The sequence below is a fragment of the Cervus canadensis genome, chromosome 20 (assembly GCF_019320065.1).
Source record: "Cervus canadensis isolate Bull #8, Minnesota chromosome 20, ASM1932006v1, whole genome shotgun sequence".
NCBI classification, from domain to species: domain Eukaryota; kingdom Metazoa; phylum Chordata; class Mammalia; order Artiodactyla; family Cervidae; genus Cervus; species Cervus canadensis.
The window spans coordinates 55,756,875-55,783,454 of NC_057405.1; the positions used below are offsets into that span (position 1 = coordinate 55,756,875).

At 47.2% G+C, this 26,580-nt stretch overlaps 1 protein-coding gene across 6 annotated transcripts in view; it reads right to left on the reverse strand.

Moving 5' to 3' along the window:
- Positions 1-26,580, reverse strand: part of BEND3 (BEN domain containing 3) — a 49,161-nt gene extending 22,581 nt beyond the window's left edge. For 3 of the 6 annotated variants that reach the window (XR_006263934.1, XR_006263933.1, XM_043439212.1), the window contains exons 1-4: positions 24,472-26,580; positions 12,017-12,129; positions 9,704-9,751; positions 7,726-7,928 (exon numbers count right to left, since the gene is read on the reverse strand). Coding sequence is in view for 4 of the 6 variants with exons in the window: in XM_043439212.1 (XP_043295147.1) it covers positions 7,726-7,928; positions 9,704-9,751; positions 12,017-12,129; positions 24,472-24,884 (777 nt within the window). In the remaining 2 variants the exon portion in view is untranslated. Of the gene's footprint in view, positions 1-7,725; positions 7,929-9,703; positions 9,752-12,016; positions 12,130-16,403; positions 20,942-24,471 lie in introns of those variants that run through there. The other 3 variants (XM_043439213.1, XM_043439215.1, XM_043439214.1) reach the window with 3 other exon arrangements.

Consider the following 26,580-nt stretch of genomic DNA (forward strand, 5'->3'; position numbering starts at 1 on the left):
TTTCACTTTCAAATTAAAATTCTAACACCTCTAGAAGAAAACATAAGAGCAATCCTTTATGACACTGTTTTAGGCAAATACTTCTCAGAGGTAACACACAAGCACAATACATAAGAAAACAAATTAATAAACTGGACTTCATCAAAATTTAAAACTTCTTTAAAAAAATGAAAAACAAGCCTAGACTGGAAGAAATCAGACATATCATTTATCTGATAAAGGACCTGAATCCAGATTACATAAAGAACACTCAAACTCAATGACACATAACCCAATTAAGTTTCAACAATCACTTCGGAGAAGCTATATAAATGGTAAATAAGCACAAAAAAAGATGCTCAGTGGGACTTCCATGGAGGTACAGTGGTTAAGACTCCACACTTCCACTGCACAGGGCATGGGTTGGATCCCTGATCAGGAAACTAAGATCCTGTATAAAAGATGCTTAAGAACATGCATGACATTAAAACCACACTGAGATAGCATATCACTCCCCACAAGGATGGGTATAATCAAAAAAGACAGATGATACTGAGTGATAGAGATGACATGAAGGAACTGGAACTCTCATAGGCTGCTAGGGTAGATATAAAATGGTATAACCACCTTGGAAAACAGTTGGTATTTTTTTTAAGAAGTTATATGTTGGACCATATGATCCAAGTATATTCCATTCCTAGTTATTCATTTGCTAAGCAAAATGAAAGCATATGATCAAATACTTTTATGCAGATGTTCATGGCAGCCCTGTTTATAAACAGCTCCCAACTGGAAACAACCCTAATTTTTATGAACAAGTATATAGATACACTGTGTTTACAGCAGAGTACCACTCAGAAACAGAGCTGACCAACCTGGTACTCATGATGAACCTCAAAATAATTAAGCTGAGGAAAAGAAGCCAGATAGATAAAAGAGGCCTGTAGGATGCCATTCGTATAAAATTCTAGACAAGGCAAACTCATCTTTAGTGACAGAAAGCAGGGGAAAGGATGCAAAGGGACACAAGGCAACTTTCACGGTAACAGGTGATGGATGTTTCTCATCTTGATTGTGGTGTGGTTCCACTGGTATGTACACGTCAAAACATATCAAATGGTATATGTCGTTCATTACATTCCTGTCATAAACCTGTTTTTGACAAATGTTGAATTTGACCCCGAAGTATACTGGAATATATTTTTGAGGGCCTATTTAGGCAGAAGAGCTAACTGGAGAGCAGTGGTGGGTGTCAGGGGAGCAGGCAGGGTTGAAGCACAAAGAGGTTCTTCCACAGACACGTGTGAGCCTTTGGGCAACTGGAAAATGCAAGAAAAGAAAGTGCCTCCTTAGGAAGCTGGGGAAAAATACGGCTGTGTAGCCTGACCTATCGCAGCACTTCTAGAAGTCTAATGTCCATATAAATTGCCTAAGGTCTAGTGAAAATACAGATTCTGATTCGAGACTCTGCATTTCTAACAAGCCACTGGGCCTCTCTGGATGGCAGTGTCTATCCCCGGTTTATCTCATTCAGGCAGGCTCAGTGTCATTTATAGGCCTTCAGACAGCGCTAATGCCAGCATGGCACAGTACCCGAGGCGCTTTCCTCTTGCAACCTTAAAAGAAAAAAAGAAAAAACAGGGAAAAGAGGCAGCCTCTGGGGGGACTGCCACTATAGCAGCAGGTGAGCAATACAAAGGCCTGAGTTGGAAAGAGACCACGGACAGATCTCCCTACTCATGTCCCGTGCCCCCTGCACGGAAGCTGGGAGTCCTTGCCACTGGACTGTCACGGAACTCCCCAGACCCTCTTGTTTAGAGAATGGAAACATCAGACTCATATTAAACACAGGTTGATTTTTCTCCTGCATTTCTGCTGACAACAACCATGCAAAAGAACACCTACCTTAGTCTCTCAGGAACCTGAAAAATAATAGGATTCGTTCAAGTGTTTTAATGATCCTGTGTATGTGTGTGTTATTCACTCAGTTATGTCTGACTCTTTGCCACCCCATGGACTGTAGCCCTCCAGGCTCCTCTGTCCATGAAATTCTCCAGTCAAGAACACCGGAGTGGGTAGCCATCCCTTTCTCCAGGGCATCTTACCAACCCTGGGATGGAACTTGGGTCTCCTGCATTGCAGGCAGATTCTTTACCATCTGAGCCACCAGGGAAGCCCTAATTATCCCACGGAGGTAGCCAGAAACCTGATAAAGGGTCAGAGATCCCTGACGCTCCTACTACTGCCCGTGAGCAGGGGGCAGGGGGTTCCTGGGCTGGAGCGAGCCTGCTGCCCACCCCTCTCCCCCGTGGGGTCTCCTCCCTGAGACTTATCTGTGCCCTCACCACACTGCAAGATGCTTACATGTGGGACCAGGTCTTCCCTACTCCATCTCCAGTGTCCTGCAAAGTGCCTGGGACAGAGTGCTCACTGAACATTTGTTAAGCAGGGTAAAGTGTCTACTGCTCTCAAATAAATGCTTAAGAAAAATGTTCAAAGAGGCCACTAGCTTCATGAATAACATGAGTGTAGGGAGGTATAAGGCCTCCCTGGTGGCTCAGTGGTAAAGAACCCACCTGCCAATGCAGGAGACACGGGTTCGATTCGATCCCTGGGTCGAGAAGATCCCCTGGAGGAGGAAATGGCAACCCACTCCAGTATTCTTGCCTGGAAAACCTCATGGACAGAAGAACCTGGTAGGGTACATTCCATGGGGTTGCAAAAGAGTCACACATATCTAAATACGACTACAGTCCATGGAATCACAAAAGGTCACACCCAACTTAGCAACTAAACAACAAAAATAAGGGAGGTATAAAGGAGTGGCTGGGTCCTCTGCGTGACCCCTTACATGTCAGCTTCCTGTGTGTAACTCAGGAATATATAATGGTCCTTGTCTCAGGTACCAGGGTAGCTATGAGCACCTAATGAGATAATGAGCATGATGCACTGAGCCCATCTCTGAATCACAGAAAGTGCTTAATAAATATTTACTGTTATAGTACGATTATTATTAACAGTGCTCTTCCCAAGCCAGAGCAGTGACAACGGGCTTTTTATTGAACTAGTTGTAATGATTACTCTTAACTATTAAATAAAGGGGAGAACTAAAGAACCTAACATGAGTTAGGGAAGGTGTAAGTAACTTAAGAACGTAAATAAAAGGAGAACTTTCCTCCAGTGTAGCAGGGTAAGTCACTCATAGAAGGAATTCTTAGAGGTCTGTTTGCCCTAAAGGCTGGGCTGGGAGGAGTCCAAGAAGCACAGGTGAGCTCAAGCTGGGGTTTTAGACTCTTTTCAGTTCTTTAGTTCTGCTGTTGGCAGAGAGCAAAGGATAATTTTAAAAAGGAAGGAAGAAAGGAAAGAAACCACATTACACACGTCAGAAATATGAAGGAAGGAAGGAATGGAGATGGTTGAAAATCTTTACCCCTGAGGCAGCATGTTTGGAACTGTGGGTCGTCATATGACCCATTTAGAAATGATGACACTGATTTGATGGATCAAGACCAGCATAAAAGAGGGAGGGAAGGAGGAAGTGTGAAAGACAGGAAGGAAAGAAAGAAAACAACAGAAAATATCAGAGGGCATTTCACACAGTAAATACACTCAAGAAGTTTTGTTCTATTTCTCTGTGTCTATATATTTACATACAAATCCAAATATGTGAACCGAATGGCTCTGTAAGGTGGATTTACAACTGTGGGTCACTGTTGAAAAGCACTGCCCTAATAAATTCAAATCTTCTTGCTAATTCCTATAGATTATAAATAAGATTTTTAGCAATCAACTCATCATTAAATTTTACTGCACCAAAATAATTTTGGAGGTCCTATGGATTATGATTTCTATGAGGTTTTACCAATGTAGAGAAATTTGAGTGTGTAATGCCAATTATTAAAGAAAATCATAATTATATTACAATTTATTTTGGAAAGGGACAAATAAAGGCTTTATAACAAGCAGTTCCACTAATACATTTGAAATAAGATTCTATGCAGAGAGAGGTTACCAGAAACTCACATGCCATGCAACAAAAGTACATGATCTTAAAGGGGATCTGCCTTCATTAACACTCAGAGTAGGAAATAAGCACAGAGAAAAGTTTTTGGGTGAACTGAACAAAACAAACAGAAGTAGTTTGACTACCCCACATTCCTACTGCAGGCAGAGGCCAGAGTTGATCAGAACTGGAAATCCCCCCAATAACTCTCACTCGTCAGCCTCATTAATAAAAATATTTCAGTTTCTACCAGGCATGTTAGAGACACTGCCATCAATACAAACATTTTTGGCTAACTTGCTTGAATAAAAAATTAAGTTAGAGTCCCAGCAGAGGGCAATGTTCCTCGCTCCCAGAGACCTTGGATGCACAATTCCACAAAGAACCGGACACAAGCACCGAAGAGAAGGTCCTAAGGTACGCCCACCCCGATGTTCTGTCCAGTCGGCGCTCCGTTTAATTCCGCAAACACTGCCAAGGTGACGATGGGCTGGCTGCATCTGCTGCTGCTGATAAAATCTCTGCTCAGCTGTCTAGGAGTATCAGGAAATCTTTAAATCTGTGCTACTTGGCACTGGTGTCTGGCTGACACCATTCCCAATTCTCCGAGGCTCATCTTCCAACCAGATGGGAAACCTGCTACGCAGCTCAGGCTCTGCAGTACCAGCATCTCTGCCGCATCCAATTGTACATTTCATCCTTCTGCTAGCCCTCAGACCCACACAGGAATGCCCAGCTCTCTCAGCTGGAGGATCTGACTGATCGAAAGGAAGCTGATGTAAGGTTACCAGTGGGGCACGAGCAGGTTACTAAGGGGGGACCCCAGGTGTCCACACCCAGTGACACCTTGGGGGTTGGGTCGCCACGGAGAGGCCCCCAGCACTGAACATCTTCTTCAGGACTCCAAATCCAAGAGCAGTCACTGAATTCAGTTCAACAAAAGAGGAATGGCTAAATGGTGCCCATGGAGTCAGCAAACTGGGACACCAAGAAAGCAGCATGCCTCCAGAGTAGGGAATTGAGGATTACTGTGGCATCAAGGGCAGACCATGAAAAAGGGCTCCTAGGGGGCTGGCAGCACCACTCACCTCCAGAAAACTGAGGCAGGGGTGATGCTTTTCAATTCTAATAGAATGTTTATCTTTATCATCATCATCCTTAAATAACCAGGTGTAGCTAGTGATAAGGAATGGGTAAGCTGTCTACCACACAGAGCCAGTAAACAAATATTACAAGGCCCTGGGGACAAAGGGAACAAGCCAGTCTCTGCCCTCATGGCTTTAATCCTCTGGGTCATCCTTACACTGCTGACAGTATATGGCAAGGATGAAGAATGTGCTAACATGCCCCCAAAAAATAAGAATCAGGGGGGATAAAGCAAATGAGGGGAGAAGAGAAAGACTATTGGGATGGCCAAATATCAGAGCAGGAGCTCCTCACAGCATCTTACAAACACCCCACAATCCTCAGGTCATCAGTGTTTCAGGGCAGTTCCAAATCAAGCAGGCGTGGGAGTGCTAGCTTCTCTGAGGCTCACTCAACTGGGAAGGGCCACGGTGCCTATCCGCTAGGGCTGCTGTGGAAATGACGGCGAACCTCCAGCTGGGACCACAGTGCATGACGCTGAGGAGGTCTTCAGGACATCTGCACTGATTGAATGAGATGGCTTTTCCACTCTCCAGTTGAAAAACAAACCACAGACACACTTTAGGATTAAAAACAAAGATACAAGGAAACCCAGGCGAACAAAGCGAACTTCTACCTGGCACATGGCTCTTGAATATCACTCCCACTTCTGTGAACAAAAAGATGATTAGCAATAAAAATGCTGGCTACTCACCTCCCACATCTGCTGTATTTGGCTATGGTGCCTTTCCCAGCGGAAGCGCCAAATATGTCTTTATACAGCCTTTTGTTAAATTTTGGAGGGAGGTTTTATTTTTCTTCTAAGCATTGTACTAAATGTCACTCATGAACAGGCCTTCAGCACTGATAGGGGTTTGAAGTGATGGACCTTTAGCATCAGGGCTGCCAATCAATTCCTCCCCCTCGCCCTCATCCCCTTCCTTGGGGTCGAGTGAGAAGATGGAAGGTGCTCAGAATCAATGGCACTGAGGCCTGGGGTGTCTGGGAAGGCATCAGAAGGCCTCTCTTGGCAATTCCATGTCATTTTCCTCCTGATAAATGTGGAGGGAGGTAGCTGAATACTGACCATAATAGGTGGTAGTTGGAGATGGGAGTTAGGGAGCAATAAATAAACACTTCTGAAAGCTGACGTGGGGCAGGCTCTCTGCTGGGCTTGTCTCGATGCTCCACAAAAGGAACCAATGAGGGAGCTGTCACTCCCATCACCATAGAGGGACCTGAGTTTGGGAGGTCATAGTGCCGGCCAAAGGCTCCATGGTGAACTCCCCCTTATCTGACTCCAGGCTCCGATCATTCTGGAAATGACCATTCCTATGGGCTGGATCAGAGAAGGTGGGGCTCGCTCACCTCCTCGATATGGAGCAGGGTGCTGAGTGTTCTAAGTCACTCCTGACACCTCACACCAGGGACAAGGCTGCCCCACTGGCCTTCTGGCACTTGAGTTCAACTTACATGGAGGAGATATGAATTCTCTCATCACTGTTACATGGATTAAATGAAACAAAAAAAGGTATGCGGGGCTTCCCTGGTGACTCAGTGGTAAAGAATCCGCCTGCCAATGCAGGAGACACAGGTTCAATCCCTGGTCTGGGAAGATGCCAAGGAGCAATGAAGCCCATTTGTCTCAAGTATGGAGCCTCTGCTCCTCAACCTGAGTAGTCCACACACAACTATAGAGTAGCCTCTGCTTGCTGCAGCTAGAAAAAAACCTGTACAGCATAGCCAAAAATGAGATAAATAAATGAATGTAGCCCACAATGTTCCATGATGTGGAATGCAGGTCAGTCCTCGTTATAAGGGAATACAAACATGCATACTGAAATCCAGTGAAAATCTTACATCTTCTGACTTTGCTAATTAAGAAAAAGGATAGTTTTTACTTTTCAAAGGCTCACTAAATCTCTAAAACTTATCAACTCCCAATCTGCTGTAGAATCTAACAGAGGGGAATTAAACCAAGAGCAACCCAGGGAGTCCCAGGCTGACACCCCATGTATGGGCTAATGACAGTGAGCTCTGAAACTTGGGCTCTGTTGGATAGACATGAAGAAGTTGTAATGCCTACCTGGGTCCCCCAAAAAGTGTGTGTGTTGGGGGGGACAGGAGGGGGCTGGAGAGTTTGGGAAAATGTTCTGCTAAGAGTTTAAGGTGTGATCTGGCTATCTGCAGGGAGGCTCTGCTGACCAGGCATTCTCATCTCCCAAATTCCCCTCTCTCCTCAGTCTTCACTGTTTTGTGAATCTGTCTTGTCTCCCGTGGGAACTGCAGGCTGCTCAAGGGGACCACTGTGACCAATTTCATTTTCTCTCTCTCAGAATTCAGCCAAGTTCAATATAATCAGCAGGTGATTAAGAAATAAAGCAAATTTATAAAATAGGTAGGTTAGGGGTAACGGGTATATTATAAAATAATTGTCCTCTTTACAAAAAGATTCACTGAACAAGCTCCCCGAATAAATACATAAGATGGACCTGATTTAGGAAAAACCCTGCTGAGCCTCACTTGCTCCAGTAAGGCGCAGGCTATGTAAAATGTAGTAGGCTTTCATTAACAGTCCTTGCTGTCAACAAGTTCCTGCTTTCCCAGGAAGCCCTCACCTCAGGAATAAGCCGCCGCCTCTTCACGCTCGGGACGGAGTCCAGCGGGGCCTCGCCACCCAGGGGCTTTCTCTTGCTGGAGTCCTGGAGGGCAGTGAAGACGCCATCCAGAGGGTGCTTCTCGGACGACCTGGAATTCACGGAGCAGTCCAGGGCAGCATCTTCGGCCTCCGTCTCCACTTTCACAGTGTTATTTTTTAGAACTGTGGCGGAGAGGAAATGGGGCTCAGTGGGGAGACCACGGGGCAGGGCCTGGTTTAGCAGGGTCCCCAGGCACCAGGCTGTACGCAGCCACCTTCTGATATTCTCACTCAAGTAACAGTGTCAAGGGTAATAATCAATGAAACTGGCTTCCCAACCAACCAATTTATATTTCACCACACTAGTCATGCTATACAGTGATATTACATTCCAAGAACATTCAGTTTGAAGCAGCTTTTAAAGTCTTTTCTTAGAGAAGGGAGGAGATGGAAGGAGAAAAACACACTACTCTTTTAAATGGTGCTTTTTAAAAAGTAGCCCTGGAAAGATGCATAAGATACCATAAGTGTGAGTGGAGAAGGATGAGAGGAGACTTTCCCTTGATTTTTCATTGTGTATCTTTTAATACTGGATTGGCCAAAAGGTTCGTTAAGTTTTTCCCATAAGATAGCTCTAGTAGCTCTTAACTGTCTTTAATTTCATCTTTAGTTTAATTTCATTTTAATTTCACTTTAATTTCATTGTTAGACTGTACTGTGATAGCTATCATATCAGTGTGCATTAAAAAAAATGGTGAATTTTTGTGCAGCCATTTTAATATTGAAGATGGAAGAAAAAGCAACATTTTCGGTATATTATGTTTTATTACTTCAAGAGAGGTAAAAATGCAACTGAAACACACAAAAAAAGATTTGAGCAGTGTATGGAGAAGGTGCTGTGACTGATCAAATGCATCAAAAGTGGACTGTGAAGCTTCATGCTAGAGATTTCTCACTGGACAATGCTCCACGGTCACACAGACCAGTTGCAGTTGGTAGTGATCAAATCAAGACATTAATTAAGCACAATCAACATTATACCACTCAGGAGATAGCCAACATATTCCCAATACCCCAATCAAGCACTGAAAATCATTTTCTCCAGCTTGGTTATGTTAAATTGCTTTGATGTTTGGGTTCCATATAAGTTGAGTGAAAAAAACCTTGAGAGCATTTCCAGGTGCAATTCTCTACTTAAAAGTAACAAAAATGGTCCATTTTTAAAACAAATTGTGATAGGTGACGAAATGTGGATATTGTATAACAATGTGGAATGGAAGAGATCATGGGGCAAACAAAATTACCCACCACCAACCACACCAAAAAAGTCTCCATCCGAAGAAGGTGATGTGTATATGGTGGGATTAGAAGGGAGACCTCTACTACAAGCTCCATCTGGAAAACCAATCAATTCCAACAAGTACTGCTCCCAATCACACCAACTGAAAGCAGTACTTGACAAAAAGTGTCTGGAACTAGTCAATTGAAAATGCATGATTTTCCATCAGGATAACGCAAGACCTCATGTTTCTTTTGATGACCAGGCAAAAACTGTTACAGCTTGTCTGGGAAGTTCTGATTCATCCTCTGTATTCGCCAGACACGGCATCTTCAAATGTCCATTTATTTTGGTCTTTATAGAATTCTCTTAATGGAAAAAACTTCAATTCCCTAGAAGACTGTAAAAGGCACCTGGAATAGTTCTTTGCTCAAAAAGATAAAAAGTTTTAGGATGATGAAATTATGAAGTTGCCTGAAAAATGGCAAAAGGTAGTGAAACAACAGTGACTATATTGTTCACTAACGTTCCTGGAGAAAATGCAAAATGTGTCTTTTAGTGTTACTTTAAAAACCAAAGGAACTTTGTGGCCAATCCAGTAGTTTTGAACCACATGACTATATCTTGAAAAAAGTATTAAGTTAAACTACTTTTTAAAAAGAGGCTTTTTTTTTTTTACCTTCTTCTACATCTTCACTGAATTCAGTTGCGTTCATCTTCTGTTCCACTAAAAGAAAAGACAAAGTCTTGATTTATTGTTTATTTTTTAAAATTTCACCCACCCATAAGAAATCCCCTTACCCTCCCAACCCTGGTTCTGGGTAATAGAAGGTTAAGTTGATAAGACTCTGCAACATCAAGGAAAACTGCAGCCTCTTGTCTGCAAATGCCCAGAAGCAGCCAAGTCTCCTCTGCTCCTGCCGGGAGTTCTTCTCCAAGACTTTATGCGGGCAGAATGCAGCTTACAGCATCAGCTGAGAGCCACTTACGGAATGAAAGGACCTGAGTAACTCAAGACTTACAAAAGACCTCAGTTTGGATGATCTGTCAGTCCCTGCCTTAAACATCTAACCACACTGTGAAAAGGCTGACAAAGGTCCGGAGCCTGTGAACCTGAGCTGAGGTCCTAAGATTCCAGGTGGTCCAAAAAGACCTACGCCGTCCATGAGGGCGGCCACTAGTCATGCGTGGCTCCAGAGGACTCGAAAAGTGGCCAGTCTGAATGGAGATGTGATGTAAGATACATGCTGGATTTCAAAGACTCAGCAGGGCAAAAAAGAATGTAAAATATCTCGTTAATAATTTTTATACCGATTACATGTTAAAATGATAATATTTCAGATTTATTGGGCTAAGTATTAAAATTAATTTCACCTTTTAAAAATGGCACCAAGAATAGTGCCATACACTATAGCACTATGTGAGTGACTCTAGAAAATTTAAAACTGCACATGTGGCTTTCACTACTGTTATTGGATGATGCTGGTCTAGCCCTTTCTTCAGAAGCAAGAGAAGTTCTTAAAGCTCCTGAGCTCCACACAATCTGGTCCAAACCACTCTATTTACTGACGAGGGGATGAGATTGGAGGGGTTGGCGGTGCCTCCTTTATATGGGCTGCAGGGTCTGATGGAAAATCAGGGGCTGGTTTCCCTGCCCGAGCCAAAATGGAATGGACCATCATGGTAAAAGCACCATTACGCCTTTGAGATTCCCCAAATGACATAACAGCATGTCCACGAACAGGATAAAGTATAAATGAGGTGGTAACGTTGGAAAAGAATATACATGACAGCCTTACTGATGACACTGAGGAGCTGTGGTTCTTACCACTGATGAAGCTGCCTGCAAGTACTGGGTGCCCATTCCAGTTACGGGTCAGAGGGCAGCAGGCGTAACTTCATGAAATTTGTATAAGGAAAAGGGATGCCACCTACAAAGTTCAGTAAACCATTCACCAAGCAGCTGTGGAAAGGTGTACGGTTCCAGTTTAGACAGGTCAATGGAGGGACAACCAGAGGATGACCTGTGCATAGGCTAACAACTTCAAAGGTCACTAATAATAGTGACGTACAATGCATGGCACTATTCTCAGTCATCACAATTAGTTCATGACAGGAACAACTTTTTTCATCTCTGTGTTACTGATTTTCAAAGGAATGAATAAGAAATTTTAAGATTTATTTGAAACTGAAATTACACTGAAATTATTACTACTTACTAAACTACCTACTATCTGAAAAAAAACATGCAGGGGGGACTGAGTGAATATAGACAGTAAGTAAGTCAACTTCAAGGGGTCAAGAACTATTTTACCAGAGGTGAATTTTTATCAAAGACAATCTCCACTGTATTCCAGGGAAGTAAACCTCAAGTCTGGGTGTCTCTGAGGGGAGAGAGTTCCAAGCAGGTAGCAGGGCATCAGTACTCTTTACAGACAGCACGGCTGGCCAACGCTGGGCAGAAACTCAGGCCTGACTGGTAAGGGGCTTCTCAAGGAGGCGAGAATGAGCCGCCCCGCCCCAACCTTGACCAAGACTGGGCCGCCACCTGCCCCTGGAGACCCTACCGCCCCGCTCCAGAACCGGTCTCCTCAAGGGAGAAAGAACCCTGCTGGACAGGGCACAGTGTACAAAACCAGTCACATTCCGGAGAGGAGAGGGAGGACGGGGAGGAGGTGGCACAAGTTTATCTGGGGGTGCTGCGTGGTGAGAATTCACAAAGCCTCTCGGGCTAAGCAAAAAGCATGAAAAGGACAAGTGACTCCTAGAGGAAAAGAAAACGGGAGTTGATGAGAAAACCCGGCAGAGAATCACAGGCACTGAGCAGAGATGGTCTGGATATCCGACACTCCACTTCAGAGGAGCGGCGTGCGTGGGGGTCCCCACGAGAGTGCGACTCAGTGAGACCACCGTGGGACACCACCGACTCCGCACCTGACTCCCGAGCTCCCCCTGGTTCCCGAGGCAGAAGGTGATGAAGGAGGGTACACACCTGAGCCACCCGCGGGCGGGAGGAGAGCTGGAGGGGGCTGCGCAGCCTCACGGGTGAGGTGGGAGGCAGGGGTGGCGGCTTCCTGGGCACTCAGGGCGCTCAGAGTGCATCTGCTTTGGAAAACATTTCCGTGTTCATTTATAGACCAGCGACAGATGCTAGATCAGCACAGAAGTCACCCAGGATGCAGTGTGGTGGGCCCCTTCTCTCCCAGACAATGAAGAAGCCATGCTCATTGAGAAGCTGGGCAATGTCCCATCTGCAAGGCCTGGAAAACTAAGTGCCTCTGGCTTGTGTGGTGGGGAGTGAGGTGAGGGTCCCCGCTCACATCCCTGGCCTGCAAACTTGGGGCCTGGTGCTGCCCAGCCACTTCATGTGGCCTCCATCTCATCCCGAGCAATTTCAATCCCAATTTTACCAATAAAAAATACCGAGGGCATACACCTTCAATATTTACCATTTTTATCTGTCACTCATACTTCGATGAAGCTGAAAAATTATTTTTAGGTCATTCTCATTACAGAAATAAAGAATTTGACTACTGGAAGGGGAAGCAGGTACTTGATCAGTGTCACGCAGCTATTAGGTGGTAGAATTAGGATTCAAACCAAATCTGTGTGTATCTCCAGTCAGCCACGGCGAGAGGGAATATAGAATTCGCATTCTTCTGTTAAGGTTCTTCTGATGAACACCGAGGGCAGTTTCTAGCCTTGGATCTCTCTGACCACTAGCAGCTGGAAATCTCCTTTCACCTCCACGTCACTACCAGGAAGACAAGGGTGCTCTGTGCTTATACAGACTCCACAATTCGGAAGTATCTACAAGAAGGATGGGATGTGTGGGTCGCTTCCAGGCATTCCGAGCTGATGGACAGACAGCGCATCAACACCATCCCATCCCTCCACTTCCTGGTCACCTGCCAGATGAAGGTCACAAGGCTGTGCATCCTGGGCGGACACTAAACACCCGCATGCCAAGCATGCCGCAGAAATTCCTTTCGCTTACACAACTATAGGTTCTGTAAGAGCTGCCAACTGCTGCAGCATCCCCCACAGGGCTGTTAGGATTACAATCTCCTTTGCCTGCAGGTCTTTGGAGCATTTGTTTTACCATTCTCTCCTTCTCAAAATCCTCTTATCCCTTCACCACAAATCTCAAAATATGAGACAGTCTAACCATGCATCCCCGTGTCCCTGAAAATCAGCTTCTCCCCTAGGGGTGCCTGTTCCATGTTCCTGACCAAGCCCAGGGGAACATTCAATCGAGCGAAAGGGGTGTGTGTCGTGGAGACCAGTGGGGCTTGCTGCTGCCTCTAGTTAAAACGCACAGGCCCTAAGACATGAATGACCTCTGGGAGGGTAACTCTCAAAGAGGACTAATCTCCGGTGAAGTGAATTCGCTCAGTCGTGTCCGACTCTTTGTGACCCCATGGACTGTAGTCCATCAGGCTCCTCCATCCATGGAATTTTCCAGGCAAGAGGACTGGAGTGGATTGCCATTTTCTTCTCCAGGGGATCTTCCTGACCCAGGGATGGAACCTGGGTCTCCCGCATTGCAGGCAGACGCTTTACCGTCTGAGCCACCAGGGAAGCCCAATCTCCAGTGGTTAATCCAATTAGTGAAAATGCTAGTTTTTTGTTTAACCAAATAGCCTAGGAAGCCTCAGGTGAGGTGACCATCATTGGTAAAGAAAGGTTTTAAATACTGCACAACTCACAGCAGTATATATCGAGTACACACAATTTTGTTAGAATATCCAATAGTCTCTATCTTTCTTCATAGGGTGAGAGGATAGTGTAGTCCCAAATGTTTAAGAAACAACAGGATGCTTGAGACACTCAAATATCAAATTACAAAGGATAAGTTGCTTAAATTGGCTACATAAATGCAGTAGCCCTGGGAGGCCTACCTCTGGGCCTCACGCTGGAAAAATGGATGAATCTGCCTCCTACCTATCCTGGCTGGGAGCTGGTGAGGGCCGGCGGAGCAGTGAGAACCAGTCACTGGTGATTCCAAAGAGCCAGTTCTAAGTGACCCCACAAAAAAGTGGAAAAGCAGAAAAGACTTACCAATTGTAGATAACTGAGCGTTCACTTTATGAAGGAAGATACCTAAAAGTCTTCTTTGCTTTTGACTAGATACATACGCATCCAAAAATTCAAAAGGTATAAAAGGACACTGGTTTAAAAAGCCCCCTGTCCTCCAGTCATTGGGTTATTAGTCTCTTGGAGGCATCTCATTGGTTTTCCTGAGTTTCTCCATAGACACTCTGTACCAGAGGTTCTCAAAATGGGACGTAAGCTGCCTGCATGGGCTGCGTGTCTCTCCCCAACTCCAACACTAGTGGAGTCAAGCTGGTAACTTGCAATTGTCCGTGATGGGAACTTACACCGTGGAAATTGACATTTTGTACAAACCTTGGGTTCTGGGCTTTTTTTTTTTTCCTTTTTAGAAAACCTGTTTATCAGTATATCCAAGGCCTTTTCACAAGGTCCATGAAATCAAAATTATTTTCATTACACTGGGGTGCTACTGCCTCCTTTGTTTCACAGGTGTGCTACATGATACTTTATTATGCAAAAGATTGACATTAATTCATGATCCCCTGGAGAAGGCAATGGCAATCCATTGCAGTACTCTTGCCTGCAGAATTTCATCGATTGGTGGGCTGTAGTCCACAGGGTGGCAAAGAGTGGGACACGACTGAGTGACTAATACTTTCACTTTTCACTCTCTTTTTTTGGGGTAATGGATTTATTTTGGTTATTTTTCAATGATTTGGTAAATAAATATTTAAACTTTTTTTTTTTAGTTTCTACCACGTAAATATTGACAAGAACCCATATAAACAAAAATTCTTTGGGGGTCCTCAATAATTTTTAAAGGTAAAAGGGGATCTTGAGACTAAAAGGTTTAAGATCCTTGTTCCTTGCTTCTTTGGCTTAATGTATCATGAAAATTTCTGTATCACTTTTTATTTTAGTTTAAGTTCCCCCAGAAGCAGATTTTGATACGAGGATCTGGAGAGAGTAGTTTCTTTGGGAGAAGACAGAGAAGGGCTGAAAACCAGTCAGGGGGCCTGTTAACGGGCTTCCGGTGGGTGAGCTCCTGACAGAGGACAGCACTGAGGTGCTAACAGAGATGTCCAGCAGGGTGTGGTGTGAGCAGAGGGGCTCCCCAGCCCACCTGGGCACCCCCGGAAGGCGGAAGCCCCACTGTGCCATCCCCTCCCAACTCCTCGCCACACTGCCCACTGCTCTGCCACTCCACAAAGACTCAATGCAAAAGACGGCTGCCCACACCCTGGAAGAGGCTGTGCTAGGAGCTCCGAGTGGACATAAGCTAACAATCCTAGAAGGTGGACGCTCATCTTAGGCTCATTTTACAAGTGAGGAAACTGAGGCAGAGTTTCAGAGGCAAATGGGGCCTCCAAAATCATCTTGGGTGGCTCAGCGGTAAAGAATGCAGGAGACACAGGTTCGATCGCTGGTCCGGGAAGACCCCACATGCTGTGGAGCAGCTGCGCCTGTGCGCTGCAACTTCTGAGCCTGAGCTATAAAACCCGGAGCTGCAACTGCCGAGTCTACTCGCCCTAAAGCCTGTCCTCCGCAACAAGAGAAAAGCCCATGCAGCAGTGAAGAGCCAGCACAGCCAAAAATAAATAAATACAATTATTTTTAAAAAAGAAATCATCTTGCTTAATAGGTGTGAAACCCAAGGCTCAGAGAGGTTAGTTAGTAGCATGTTCAAGCTCCTACATCGGGCGTCGCCCCCAGTAGCCCTGCGCTTGAGGTGGTTACATCCCCCACTGTGTGACGGGTGCTGGTGGGGTGACTATCCTCTGCAGAGGGGATTGACCGACCGTACAGCTTATTTACAGGGATCGAAGCTGACACAGGGTAGAGATGGGAGGGCCCGGAGGATGAAGGCGGAACTCTGGGAACTCCTGTTGGGAGGGGAGGCTGGGTAAACACCAGATGATACAGTAACAGGAAGGAAAGAGCAGTCAGAACCTCAAGATTAGAAGATGTTACATTAAAGTTTCTATAACAACCGTAACTCCCATCTAATAAACAGGCTGCATGCCACAGCTATGTAGAAGACCACTGGTGCTTACAATTTTGTGACCTGGACACAAATAATTTTAAATTGATATATACTTACAAGATTCCACACCCCTCCCCCCTTCTTTGGGGGAAGAAATAACATTAAAGTACATGCTTGAAGAAAATATTTGCTCTGGAAATAATGCTGCCAATGTTTAAATGGGTATATCTTGATCTTCTTCGTTACTTTCAGCTCCTAAAGACCCACAGCCAATCTTTCTGTCACTGAAAGCCCCACAAACTTGACAATTACGATAGGAAAGGTCAGAAGAACAAAGAACCTGGGCTGGGGGTCTTTAACTTCGAGCTGATCTCAGGTTAAGCACAGGCAGGAACTCTAGCGTCAGGCTGAGGAGGTCCTGGGGCAGAGAAAGCCCCCCGTAACTTCAGTCATTACTCGTGGTGGTTTAGTCACTCAGTCGTGCCCAACTCTTGTGACCCCATGGACTGACTGTAGCCCTGCCAGGCTCCTCTGTCCATGGGATTTTCAAGGCAAGAATACTGGAGTGGGTTGCCATTTCCTTCTCCAGGGGATCTAATTACTCATTAATTCCACAAAAAGCTGCAGAAAAAATGGAAGGGACAACAAACTCAATATGACCTGGATTGAGACCACCTTTGATCACTATTGTTATTTCCAACAGACAAAAGTTAGAAAGTCAACTGCTGTTTTTCCCAACATGACTTCAAAATCTCTACTGACAGGAAGAACCAAGCATTAAATTATGTGTAAAGATTCAAAATCAATTGTTCAGCACAGCGCCACATAGTCAATAACAACATACTTCAAAGTTCACTGGGGATATCTCTACGATATAATCAAAATATGCCATAAAGCAGACAGAAGAAAACATTCCAAAATGTTAATTACCTCCAATTAGGATTATGGAAAATTTTTTTCTTTAGTTTCTACTTTCCAAACATTCTACAGCGAGCATGCAGTTCTTTGAAACTGAGACTTTTTTAAATAAAAAAGTAAGAAGTTTTGCAATCTTCACTGCCTAGCCATGTCATATTCTAAGTTATACCCATAATAGCAACAAGCTAAGAATATAAAATCAAATCTATTCAAGCACTGAAATTACTGATGCTCTAAGAAACAATATAATAACTGACAAACTAGTGCAGACCTTTCATTTTGTAACTGTCCCTGAATTACTAACTCTGAAAGTGTAAAAAACTCCTCAGTATGGAGTGTGGGGGAGATCAGAAAAATGTCTCAGTTCAAAAGCCCAGGTGTGAACAAGAAGGTGAAAAGATCAGCTTTGAACACTAAGGAAATATCGTTTCCTGGTGGGTATATTATAGGCTTCATCAGTTCATTGCATGATATGTGGGAGTGTTTTTCTAAATAAGCCAAATCCATTCATGGGATGAGGGAAAAAAAAACCCCAAGCCTGGACCAAGTACTCCGGATCAGGGACCCAAGTAGCGCTGAAGTCAGGGCATTTAGAGTCTGTGGTTGTCCAGGGAAGCACCTTAGCAATTCTCCAGCCAGGCTTGCTGGGTTCCTGCTTTCTGGATGACCGCTGGCCCCTCCGGAGTTCTCTCAGGTCTGTGCCTGAGTACCTTGGGAGACTTCTTACCCACACCTGGAGCCCTCCTTCTGACTCCTCAAAACCAGACTAAACTGGGCAAATCAGGGGCCTGCTCCAGGGGCCGTGGCTCCAGGGTGAAGCAGCAGGATGCAGAGGGGAGGGAGGCCTGGGGAGCTGAGGAGTGGCTGGGCCAAAGAAAAAGGAAGGAGTGTGCTGAGGTCACCAGCTCAAAGTGTGTAATAAGGAGTCACGCAAGGACCTGCCAGAGAGGTGGGGTGGTGGGCTGTCTTTGTTAGGAGCTGGATGCAAGGCCACAGCAAAGCGAGCAGGGGGCCCCTGGCGTGGAGGTCCCCTGGCAAAGCCCTGTGCCCGCACAGGATCACTGGGCTCTTGGGTCCTTCCCTAAGCGCCCTGCAGGTTTCCCAAGGAAAACGCCCTCCAGGGCCGCCCCCAGGGGCTGGGAGTCACCTGAGGTGCCTTAGTTGGGAGAGTCTAGCCAGGCTCATCAGAGGCGCCGGAGGCTTGTGGCTGCCCGAGTCACACAGGACAAGCACCGGGCCCAGAAATGGGAAGCACTTGGGCTTCCTGAAACCCCGACGTGCAAATCCCGGCCGGCTGACTCAGGACTCTGCTCCACCGCCTCGGAAACGTCCACAGGACTTAGGACTGGCCTCACAAAGAGGTTCGACCCCAAGACCTGGCCCAGCTGTGCACCCTCAGGCCACCCTGGAGCAAGTCCTCCTGACCTCCGTTCCTGTTTCCTGAAGCAAAGTGAGGCGAATTCGCACTCCCCGAGGGCCTCCTTGAGAAGCCGAGCCCCAGAACGGGAGTCACGAGAGCCTGAGACTTCGGGGACAGAGGCTGTGCAGCCCTGCCACGCACCGAGGGTGAAGCAGGGAGAACAGGCCCGGACCATTCAACGGCGTCACCAACAAAATACATGCCAGGATTTAAACAATTTATACTTGGGCTTCCCTAGGGGCTCAGAGGGTAAAGAATCTGCCTACAATGTGGGAGACCTGAGTTGATCCCTGGATCAGGAAGATCCCCTGGAGGAGGGCATGAAAACCCACTCCAGTATTCTTGCCTGGAGAAGTCCGTGGACAGAGGAGCCTGGCGGGCTACAGCCCACGGGGTCACAGAGAGTCGGACACTACGAGAGACTAGGCCCAGCACCTGCTGTTAACGGAAAGCCACGTGGTCTGACTTTGTGAAACCTCCCCACTGCAGGTCGTACTGATTTTTAAAAAATAAAACACAGAAAAGGAGGACAAGGGTGGGATGGGGTGGAGGTTCAAGACGGAGGGGACATATGCACACCTATGTCTGATTCACGCTGATGAATGGAAGAAACTAACACAATATTGTAAAGCAATTATCCTCCAATTAAATTTTTTTTTTAAAAGGAAGTTAGCAGCTAACATTCACATAGCACTGGCTCCAAGGTCTAAGTTTTACACATTCACCTGTGCAATCCTGGCAAAAATCCTCTTACTTCGCAGACAGAGAAGTGGGAGGCAGCAGGCTGTGCCTCCCTTGGAGTGCTGCAGAGAAGCCGAGGGAAAGAGGTGGGGTGGACTCATGCTGGCTTTCCAGCAAGAGCTGGGACTGAAGGGGGCTCAACCATCCCCCCTTGGCTTTCTCCCTTCCTTACTGAGCACACATCTGTAGGCTGGGCTCAGATACAGAGGCAAGTCAACAGGCCAAATGGACCTTTGGATTACCAAGTACAGATGATCAGTACACCTGATGGGAAGAAAATGGAACTCCCTACTAAACTTCAGGGGCAGGCAGACCTGGGTTCTATCTAACCCTGGCTTCACCTACGTTTAGCTTCTCCCGCTGGGCAAGACGCTAACCCATCCAAGCCTTGGTGCTTTCTTCTGTAAAAGCGCCCACTACCTTACCTCCTAGGCTCTGTGAAAACTACAAAGGGGAAAGTGCCTGGCACACAGCACTCAGTAAATGTTACTTAGTATAAAGTCTTTTTTTTTCCTTAAAGATATGTTAAGTGCATCTTAATAGTGAATATTTTTAATATTTTTAAAAATTAAAATGGTTTAAAACTTTTAAAAAGTTTTGTAATGTTTCTTTCAAATAAAAGAAAAAAGAAACATTACACTGGAAAGGGAGAAATCAAAATGCTCTCCCTAAGGACAGGAAGAATGTTCCCATGCCACCCACCCTTGCTGGGCTCAGTCTCTGGGTCTGCAGGGAGGGCTGGGAGCCTCGGTGCTCTCGGAACCCAGCCCTTTAGGCAGTGGCATCCTGCCCATGGGACTTGCAGGACATGTTTGTAATTTGTCTTTATTTTTAGACACATCTGCAAATGCAGTTTGAAAAATACCAGTCTTCAGAAAACCAGGGCAATTTCCCCCCCGAGTTTTTCTAAAGCTGTAATTGTCGCTTCCCTCCTTACTGTCTCATCTTTTGGCGCACAGCGAAGGACAACATCACAGCCTGGATGTGGCGTCTCACCCTTCAGACGCTGCATTTTTCTGAATGTGACTAAATGTGACGTCTTCCTCAGCTAAAGGCTTCTGCTTATTAAGCCCTCCCTGGCCTCACGAAGGACTGGCTACCTCCTTCAACATCAGTGGTAGGAGGTGCCAGACTCTGCTTTTAACTTTAACCTTGGGGCCCAGAAGCTGGGGTCAAGGAGAAAAGGAAGGCCAGCATATCCCAGCAGCCACCCACGTGATGGATTGGACAATGGTGACTAACCTTCCTAGAGATATAAGCAGAGTTTCCTCTATACTTCCCACTTTTACAAATGTGTCGTCTTGTGACCACATGAGCTAATTACTAAACCCCCACATCCCCAGCCTCCCTCCTTCAGTTTACTAGCTCGGTGCTCAAACCAACAGCCCCTTGCAAACAAGCAAAGATCAACCGAGCAATCACTGCCTTTACAGATACCAATGCAATGGTGTTTCCCTGGCCACTGATAACTGAAAATCAGATGAGAGGAGACAAGAGGAGAGGTGGCGGTTAGTAGAGAACAAAAACCTTGTAAGGGCTGATTTTAAGAACAGTCAGCCTTCCAATCTGTGGATTCCTAATCCGAGGACATGGAGGACTTGCTATAAGAGACTTTGGGCATCTGGAGATTTGGAATCTGAAAGGGGCCCTGTATCCAATTCCACACAAATATTGAGTGATGGCTATACATGTGTTTCAAGTGGAATTAAAAATGGAGGAAGAGGGGAACAGAACTGCCATACGACCCAGCAATCCCACTGCTGGGCATACACACCAAGGAAACCAGAACTGAAAGAGACACGTGTACCCCAATGTTCATCGCAGCACTGTTTACAATAGCCAGGACATGGAAGCAACCTAGATGTCCATCAGCAGATGAATGGATAAGACAGCTGTGGTACATATACACAATGGAATATTACTCAGCCATTAAAAAGAATGTATTTGAATCAGTTCTAATGAGATGGATGAAACTGGAGCCCATTATACAGAGTGAAGTGAGTCAGAAAGAAAAACACCAATATAGTATATTAACGCATATATATGGCATTTAGAAAGATGGTAATGATGACTCTATATGCGAGACAGCAAAAGAGACACAGATATAAAGAACATATTTTTGGACTCTGTGGGAGAAGGCGAGGGTGGGATGATTTGAGAGAATAGCACTGAAACACGTGTATTACCATATGTGAAACAGATCGCCAGTCCAGGTTCGATGCATGAGACAGGGCGCTCAGGGCTGATGCACTGGGATGACCCTGAGGGATGGGATGGGGAGGGAGGTGGGAGGGGGGTTCAGGATTGGGGACACATGCACACCCATGGCTGATTCATGTGAACGTGTGGCAAAAACCACCACAATACTGTAAAGTAATTAGCCTCCAATTAAATAATCAAAAAATATACAAGTTGAATAAATGAAAAAAAAAAAAAAAGGGGAAGAAGAGTATGTTACCAGGTGAGCTGCTGAGAAAACTCAGCTGTAAAATAACAGTGTGTGGGACTTCCCTAGCAGCCCAGAGGTTAAGACTCCATGCTTCCAATGCAGGGGGTGCAGGTTTGGTCCCTGGTCAGGGAACTACGATCTCATAAGGTGCAGCCAAAAAATAAATAATTAAAAAAGAGAAAAACAACAGTCTGTAAAATGTCTGATCATTCAGTGACTAATATACCAGGCATTAACACCAGTCCAAGTGAAATTGCACCACTCCTGTTTGACACATTGAAGGCCTGATGCCAGGGTGGAGAGCCCTTAGCTAGGCATGTGCGGGTCATGTGTGGCAGCTCATTCCAGAAACCACCACAGAGCCTGGACTGAAATAATAATGCTGCAAGAGATACTAGAACATCAGAAGGGAAAGAGCCACTGTTCAATCTGCCAAGGAAAGAAACAGCAAGGTAATGCTCACAAAGCACATAAAATATCCCTTTGTGTGTGTGTGTGTGTGAGACTTTAAATTTTATTTTTTAAAATTACCATACAGTAAAATTTACTCTCTGGTTGCGGGGCGGGGGGAGGAGAGGGCATACAGTTCTATGAAAGGTAACATAGATATACACATCCCTGTAGCCACCATCAAGAGGATACAGAAAAGTTCCACCATCCCAAAAGATTCTACAAATAATTCCCCCAAACTTGCTTTAGCCAATAACAGGCACAATGAATAATAGGGGAGGAACCATAATTTGTCATCAAAATTAAGTGCCAGGAAAAACAAACACATCACACTCCAACCTCCCATACACTGAATTTTTTTTGCTGGTTGACTAGCAGCCTTCATGTATCTCTACATTATAAAATTTGAGGTATTTACAAGCCACATCCCTCTATTTTTTCACTGTGGAATCAATACAGTTCATAAAAGCATGTTACTTCTTGTTGCTTCAGGGCTTTCCTGCAGGATATTAAAATTTCACCTAATCAAACCACTGTTAGGGTAGATTCCAGTTCTTTTCTTCCTAATTATCAGACATTCTACCCTTCTTTTGCTCACTTAAGGAATGCTTAAGAACTTAGAAGTTTGCAAGTGGGTCAAGTAAATGTGTCTAAGTGGTACCTTTAACAGACTATTGAGATGCTGACCAGCTTGTCTACTGGGTCCTAAGTGGTCTTGCTTTTGGAGGTTACTAGTGCTTTGTGCGTGATGGCAGATGGTAAGGACATAAAACTTTGTTAAATCCCTTCAACAAGGAGATGGCCTGTATGGCAAAACCCACGTTCAGTTGTGGAGTTACTATGCGATAGATATTTTAAAGGCTCTGGTTTTTCCATGGATTTATTTCAAGGGCCATGCACATGCCAGCCAGCCCACTAATAGGAACAGGATGCACTAGTCCTTTCTCCTGGAATCCAAGAGGTTCTCCAAATTCATTTAGCAAAAATTTACTGAGCACCTACTAAGTAGTCAGATCCTGGGTTAGTGGCTGGGGATGTAAAACTGTTAAGATATAAAATCTGACGCAACCTCAACACTGAGGGAACGGACATGAAACTGGAAACTAAGGATGGATGGTTTAAAGGGGGAGGGGGGGAGGAAAGAAAAACCAAGGAGGGTGGGATTGGGTGCATAACAAAAAAAAAAAACCCTCCTCAGTCTCTGTCCTTCTGGGCCAACAGGAGCCAGCCTCAGCCCGAGAATTCACTTCCTTGCCTAAGTTTCCACAGCCCCAGCTTTCGGGCACTCCACGTGTTGCCCCGTGGCACGGGGAACAGTTAATAAGTTACAAAAGTTACGTTAAGAAGGTGAACTTGAACGTTTCCGACGCTGAAGCGCACAGCCCTCTTCCGCACATCCTCGCCCAGTTGGCATTTGAGTGTAAAATTCTTCCAGACAGGCCACCTGAGCACTCAAATTCCTTCACCTCTGCAAAAACACCTTGGGTAAAAATGTTTCGGCACGCAAGGCCCTGACGGGCACTGCAGCACAACTCACGGGCGCGGCGTGCACCAAGTCTGCGTGGGAATCACGTTTACAAGAAAGAGGGAGGGGGTGGTCACGAGGGGCGGCGGGCGCCAGGGCTCCGGTTCCGCGGCCGGCCGGGAAGGCCTCGCGCCAGTCGGGCGCACGCCCAAGGCGCCGGGCCCGCCTCCAGCTCCCGGGCAGCGGGAACCGCGAACCGCGCCGTGGACGGCCCGGGAGGGAGCGCTGCGCCCCCTGGCGGCGGGGCCCGTCCCTGCCCGCTGCCGGCCGCCGGCCGTCTCCGCCGCGGGCCTGCCTCGCTCCATTTGCTGACTCCGGAGGCAGCGTCCCTCCGAGCGGCGGCTTCTCGGGCCTCCCGCTCCCCGCTCCGTATCTTCCTCCAGTCCCCGCCCCCTACTCCTGCTCTGACACCCCCCTTCTGCACGCCGAGCCCGTTCCCAGCCGCAGCCCGGCGGAGCGCGGACGCCGAGTCCGCCGCTGGCTTCGCAGAGCCTTCCGGCAGTCCCGGCCGCTCCATCGCGGCGCCCGGCGGGGGTGCGGGGCCGGCGCACGGCGCGAGTGGGGCGGTGGCGGCGCGGACTGTTCCACTGCGCGTTCCCCCCCGCCCCCGCGCGGCGCGCGTGCTCCCCGGAACGCCATGGAGCCGCCGCGTTCCGAGCGGGCACAAAGGGGCGCGCGGCACAATGGGCGCGGCGAGCCCGTGGGCGCCCGGCGCCCGCTCCGGCGACTCGGCCCTGCGCGGGGGTGGGCGCCCCTCCCGGCGAGCGCTCTCCGGGCAGCCCCCCTACGCGTCCCCTCCCCTGCTCCCGCCCCCCACCCCGGCATGGATGTTGCAGCCACTCGCCCGTCCGTCTGCTCCGGAGCCGCCGCCACCGCGCGGCCGGCTTGAACCGCCCCGCACTTACCTGGGACACGAGTTCTGTACTTTGCAGAGCGGGCCCGCGCCGAGTTGGGGCGCCACGTGGGGGGTAGGGGGAGCGCGGGGCTGGGGAGTGGGGACCGCGCGCGGAGGGCCAGGCCGGGGCGGCCCGGGGAGTTGCTGGGGGCAGCGGGCGGGCGCCGTGTATTTTCCCCTCTCTTTGTGTGTGTCCGTGCGCTGCGCTCTCGCGTGACGTGACGGGACTCCGTGTGTCATTTCCGCACAAGGACACAGGAGCCCCCGCTGCAGTGGAACCACAACCCCTCCGCCCCCACCCCCAACCCGCCCCTCCCCCTCAGCGGGGCACACGCGGGACCGGCGGCGGCGCTCGGGCGTGAACGGCCGCGGCAGGGAGCTGGGGCGCGCACTCCGGGGACCCGGGCGGCCCAGCGCGCTCATCCGGTGCCGCGCCGCTCCACGTGGGCCCGCGCCCGCTGCCCGGGGCGGGGGGCGGCGGCCGCGCACCCACGGTGCGCCGGGCCAGCGCCGGCTAACAATGTACCCTGCACATCGTGTGTTCTCCCCCCGCGACTCATTTCTCTAAATCGTGGTTACTCAGACCCGAGGAGTTTGACCTGAAAAGCCTCTTTTTCTACTTTTTTTTTTTTTTCCCCCTCCGCGGATCGGCGACTGTGCGGGGCGCCTCCCTCCACGCCCGCGCCTCTCCCGCATTTTTTGGGATCTCGGCCGTGGCCCTGTCCCCCTCGGGCGAGTGTTCCCTCGTCCGATCGGCACAAAGAGTTCGGGGCGCGGGGACCCGAGTGGCCCCCGCGGAGCCTGCATGGAGTCTGGCGGGCCGCGGGAGACTGACCCCGGCGCTGGGAAACACTGGTTCTGGCCACTCCCCCAGTAGGGTGGCCGCCCTCTCTTGTAAGCCTAAGAGCTAAAATCTGCCTTCTACTTGTAACCCGAAGTTTTGAGGTTTAAGGCAGCGGAGCCTGAGATTCATAAGTGCGCGGGCTCACAGACCCACATGCCACAGACGAACCCACGGCGATAGCTGCGCCGAGCGCTTAAAATAGAAAAACACGAGTCACCAACTCAATAAAGGTTCATTCTTTCTACTGCTGACTCCCGGACTGGAGATTCCAAGTTGATAAATAACGAAACCTACCCCTCGGGTATTTTCCCAAATCTCAGTGACTTCAAGGGGTGTGGTGTGTGAGGGTCAGGGAAGCCCAACCCAACAGTTAAGCCACGTTTATATTTAAGGCAAACAATGAGAATGTAAATTTTTAAAAATCCTTTAATTTGCGGGTCGAAGAAAGTATAAAAAGAAAAATGCAAATGATCCCATCTGCTGCTCACAGCTGACTGGCTGCAAGGAAGGACCATGTGGCCCGGCCCTGCGCGGTCAGTGAATTGGTAGAATAGATTTTTAAAAGAAGGCATATGCTGGCTCCTAGCTGCCCGGGCGCGGGGAGGGTTTGAATTAACGTATCGTATAGTTTTGTATTACGTATCCTCTTCCAGACCGCTCCAACTGGGAATTTAGCAATTATGCAAGTTCTTCCCCTTTGGGTTTGAAATCTGTAGGCAAGAGGTTATCTAAGACCTTTGAGGGTCTACGTGGAACATTCTCGAACTGATTTTGAAAAGTCAGTACTAATTGCTATGCAAAATTAGCAAGCAGCAGGGAGAACCTAGCCCTGAGTCCAGGGGGTGTTTTATAAAAGAATCCATACGTGCTCGGTGTCATTCAAAAGGGGATGATGAAAAGAATGGGGCCGAGATAGCAGCCCTTCAAATTCAAAAGACTTGAGTCGCCCTATCTACATTTAAAATAGGGCGGAGGGAGAAAGGGAGGAGGACCGCTTGGGGCAGAATGGTTAATTTATACATTCCCTGAAGACGGAATGGAGGCACTTCTATTTCTGCCGGGAACTTGACTTTTAACATTCGCACATTAAATAACATGTATGATATAGTACATCTCTTGACTTAGTTAACATATAGCAGTTTTAGTCTCACCTTCAACTTAATGTGACAGTTATAATTAGAATTTAAAAAGTATAAGTTGCATTTCATTAATTCAGTTTTCTAGGGTTTCCCAGTGGAAGAGTTAGGAAGAATTAAAAGAGGAGCATTTAAGCTC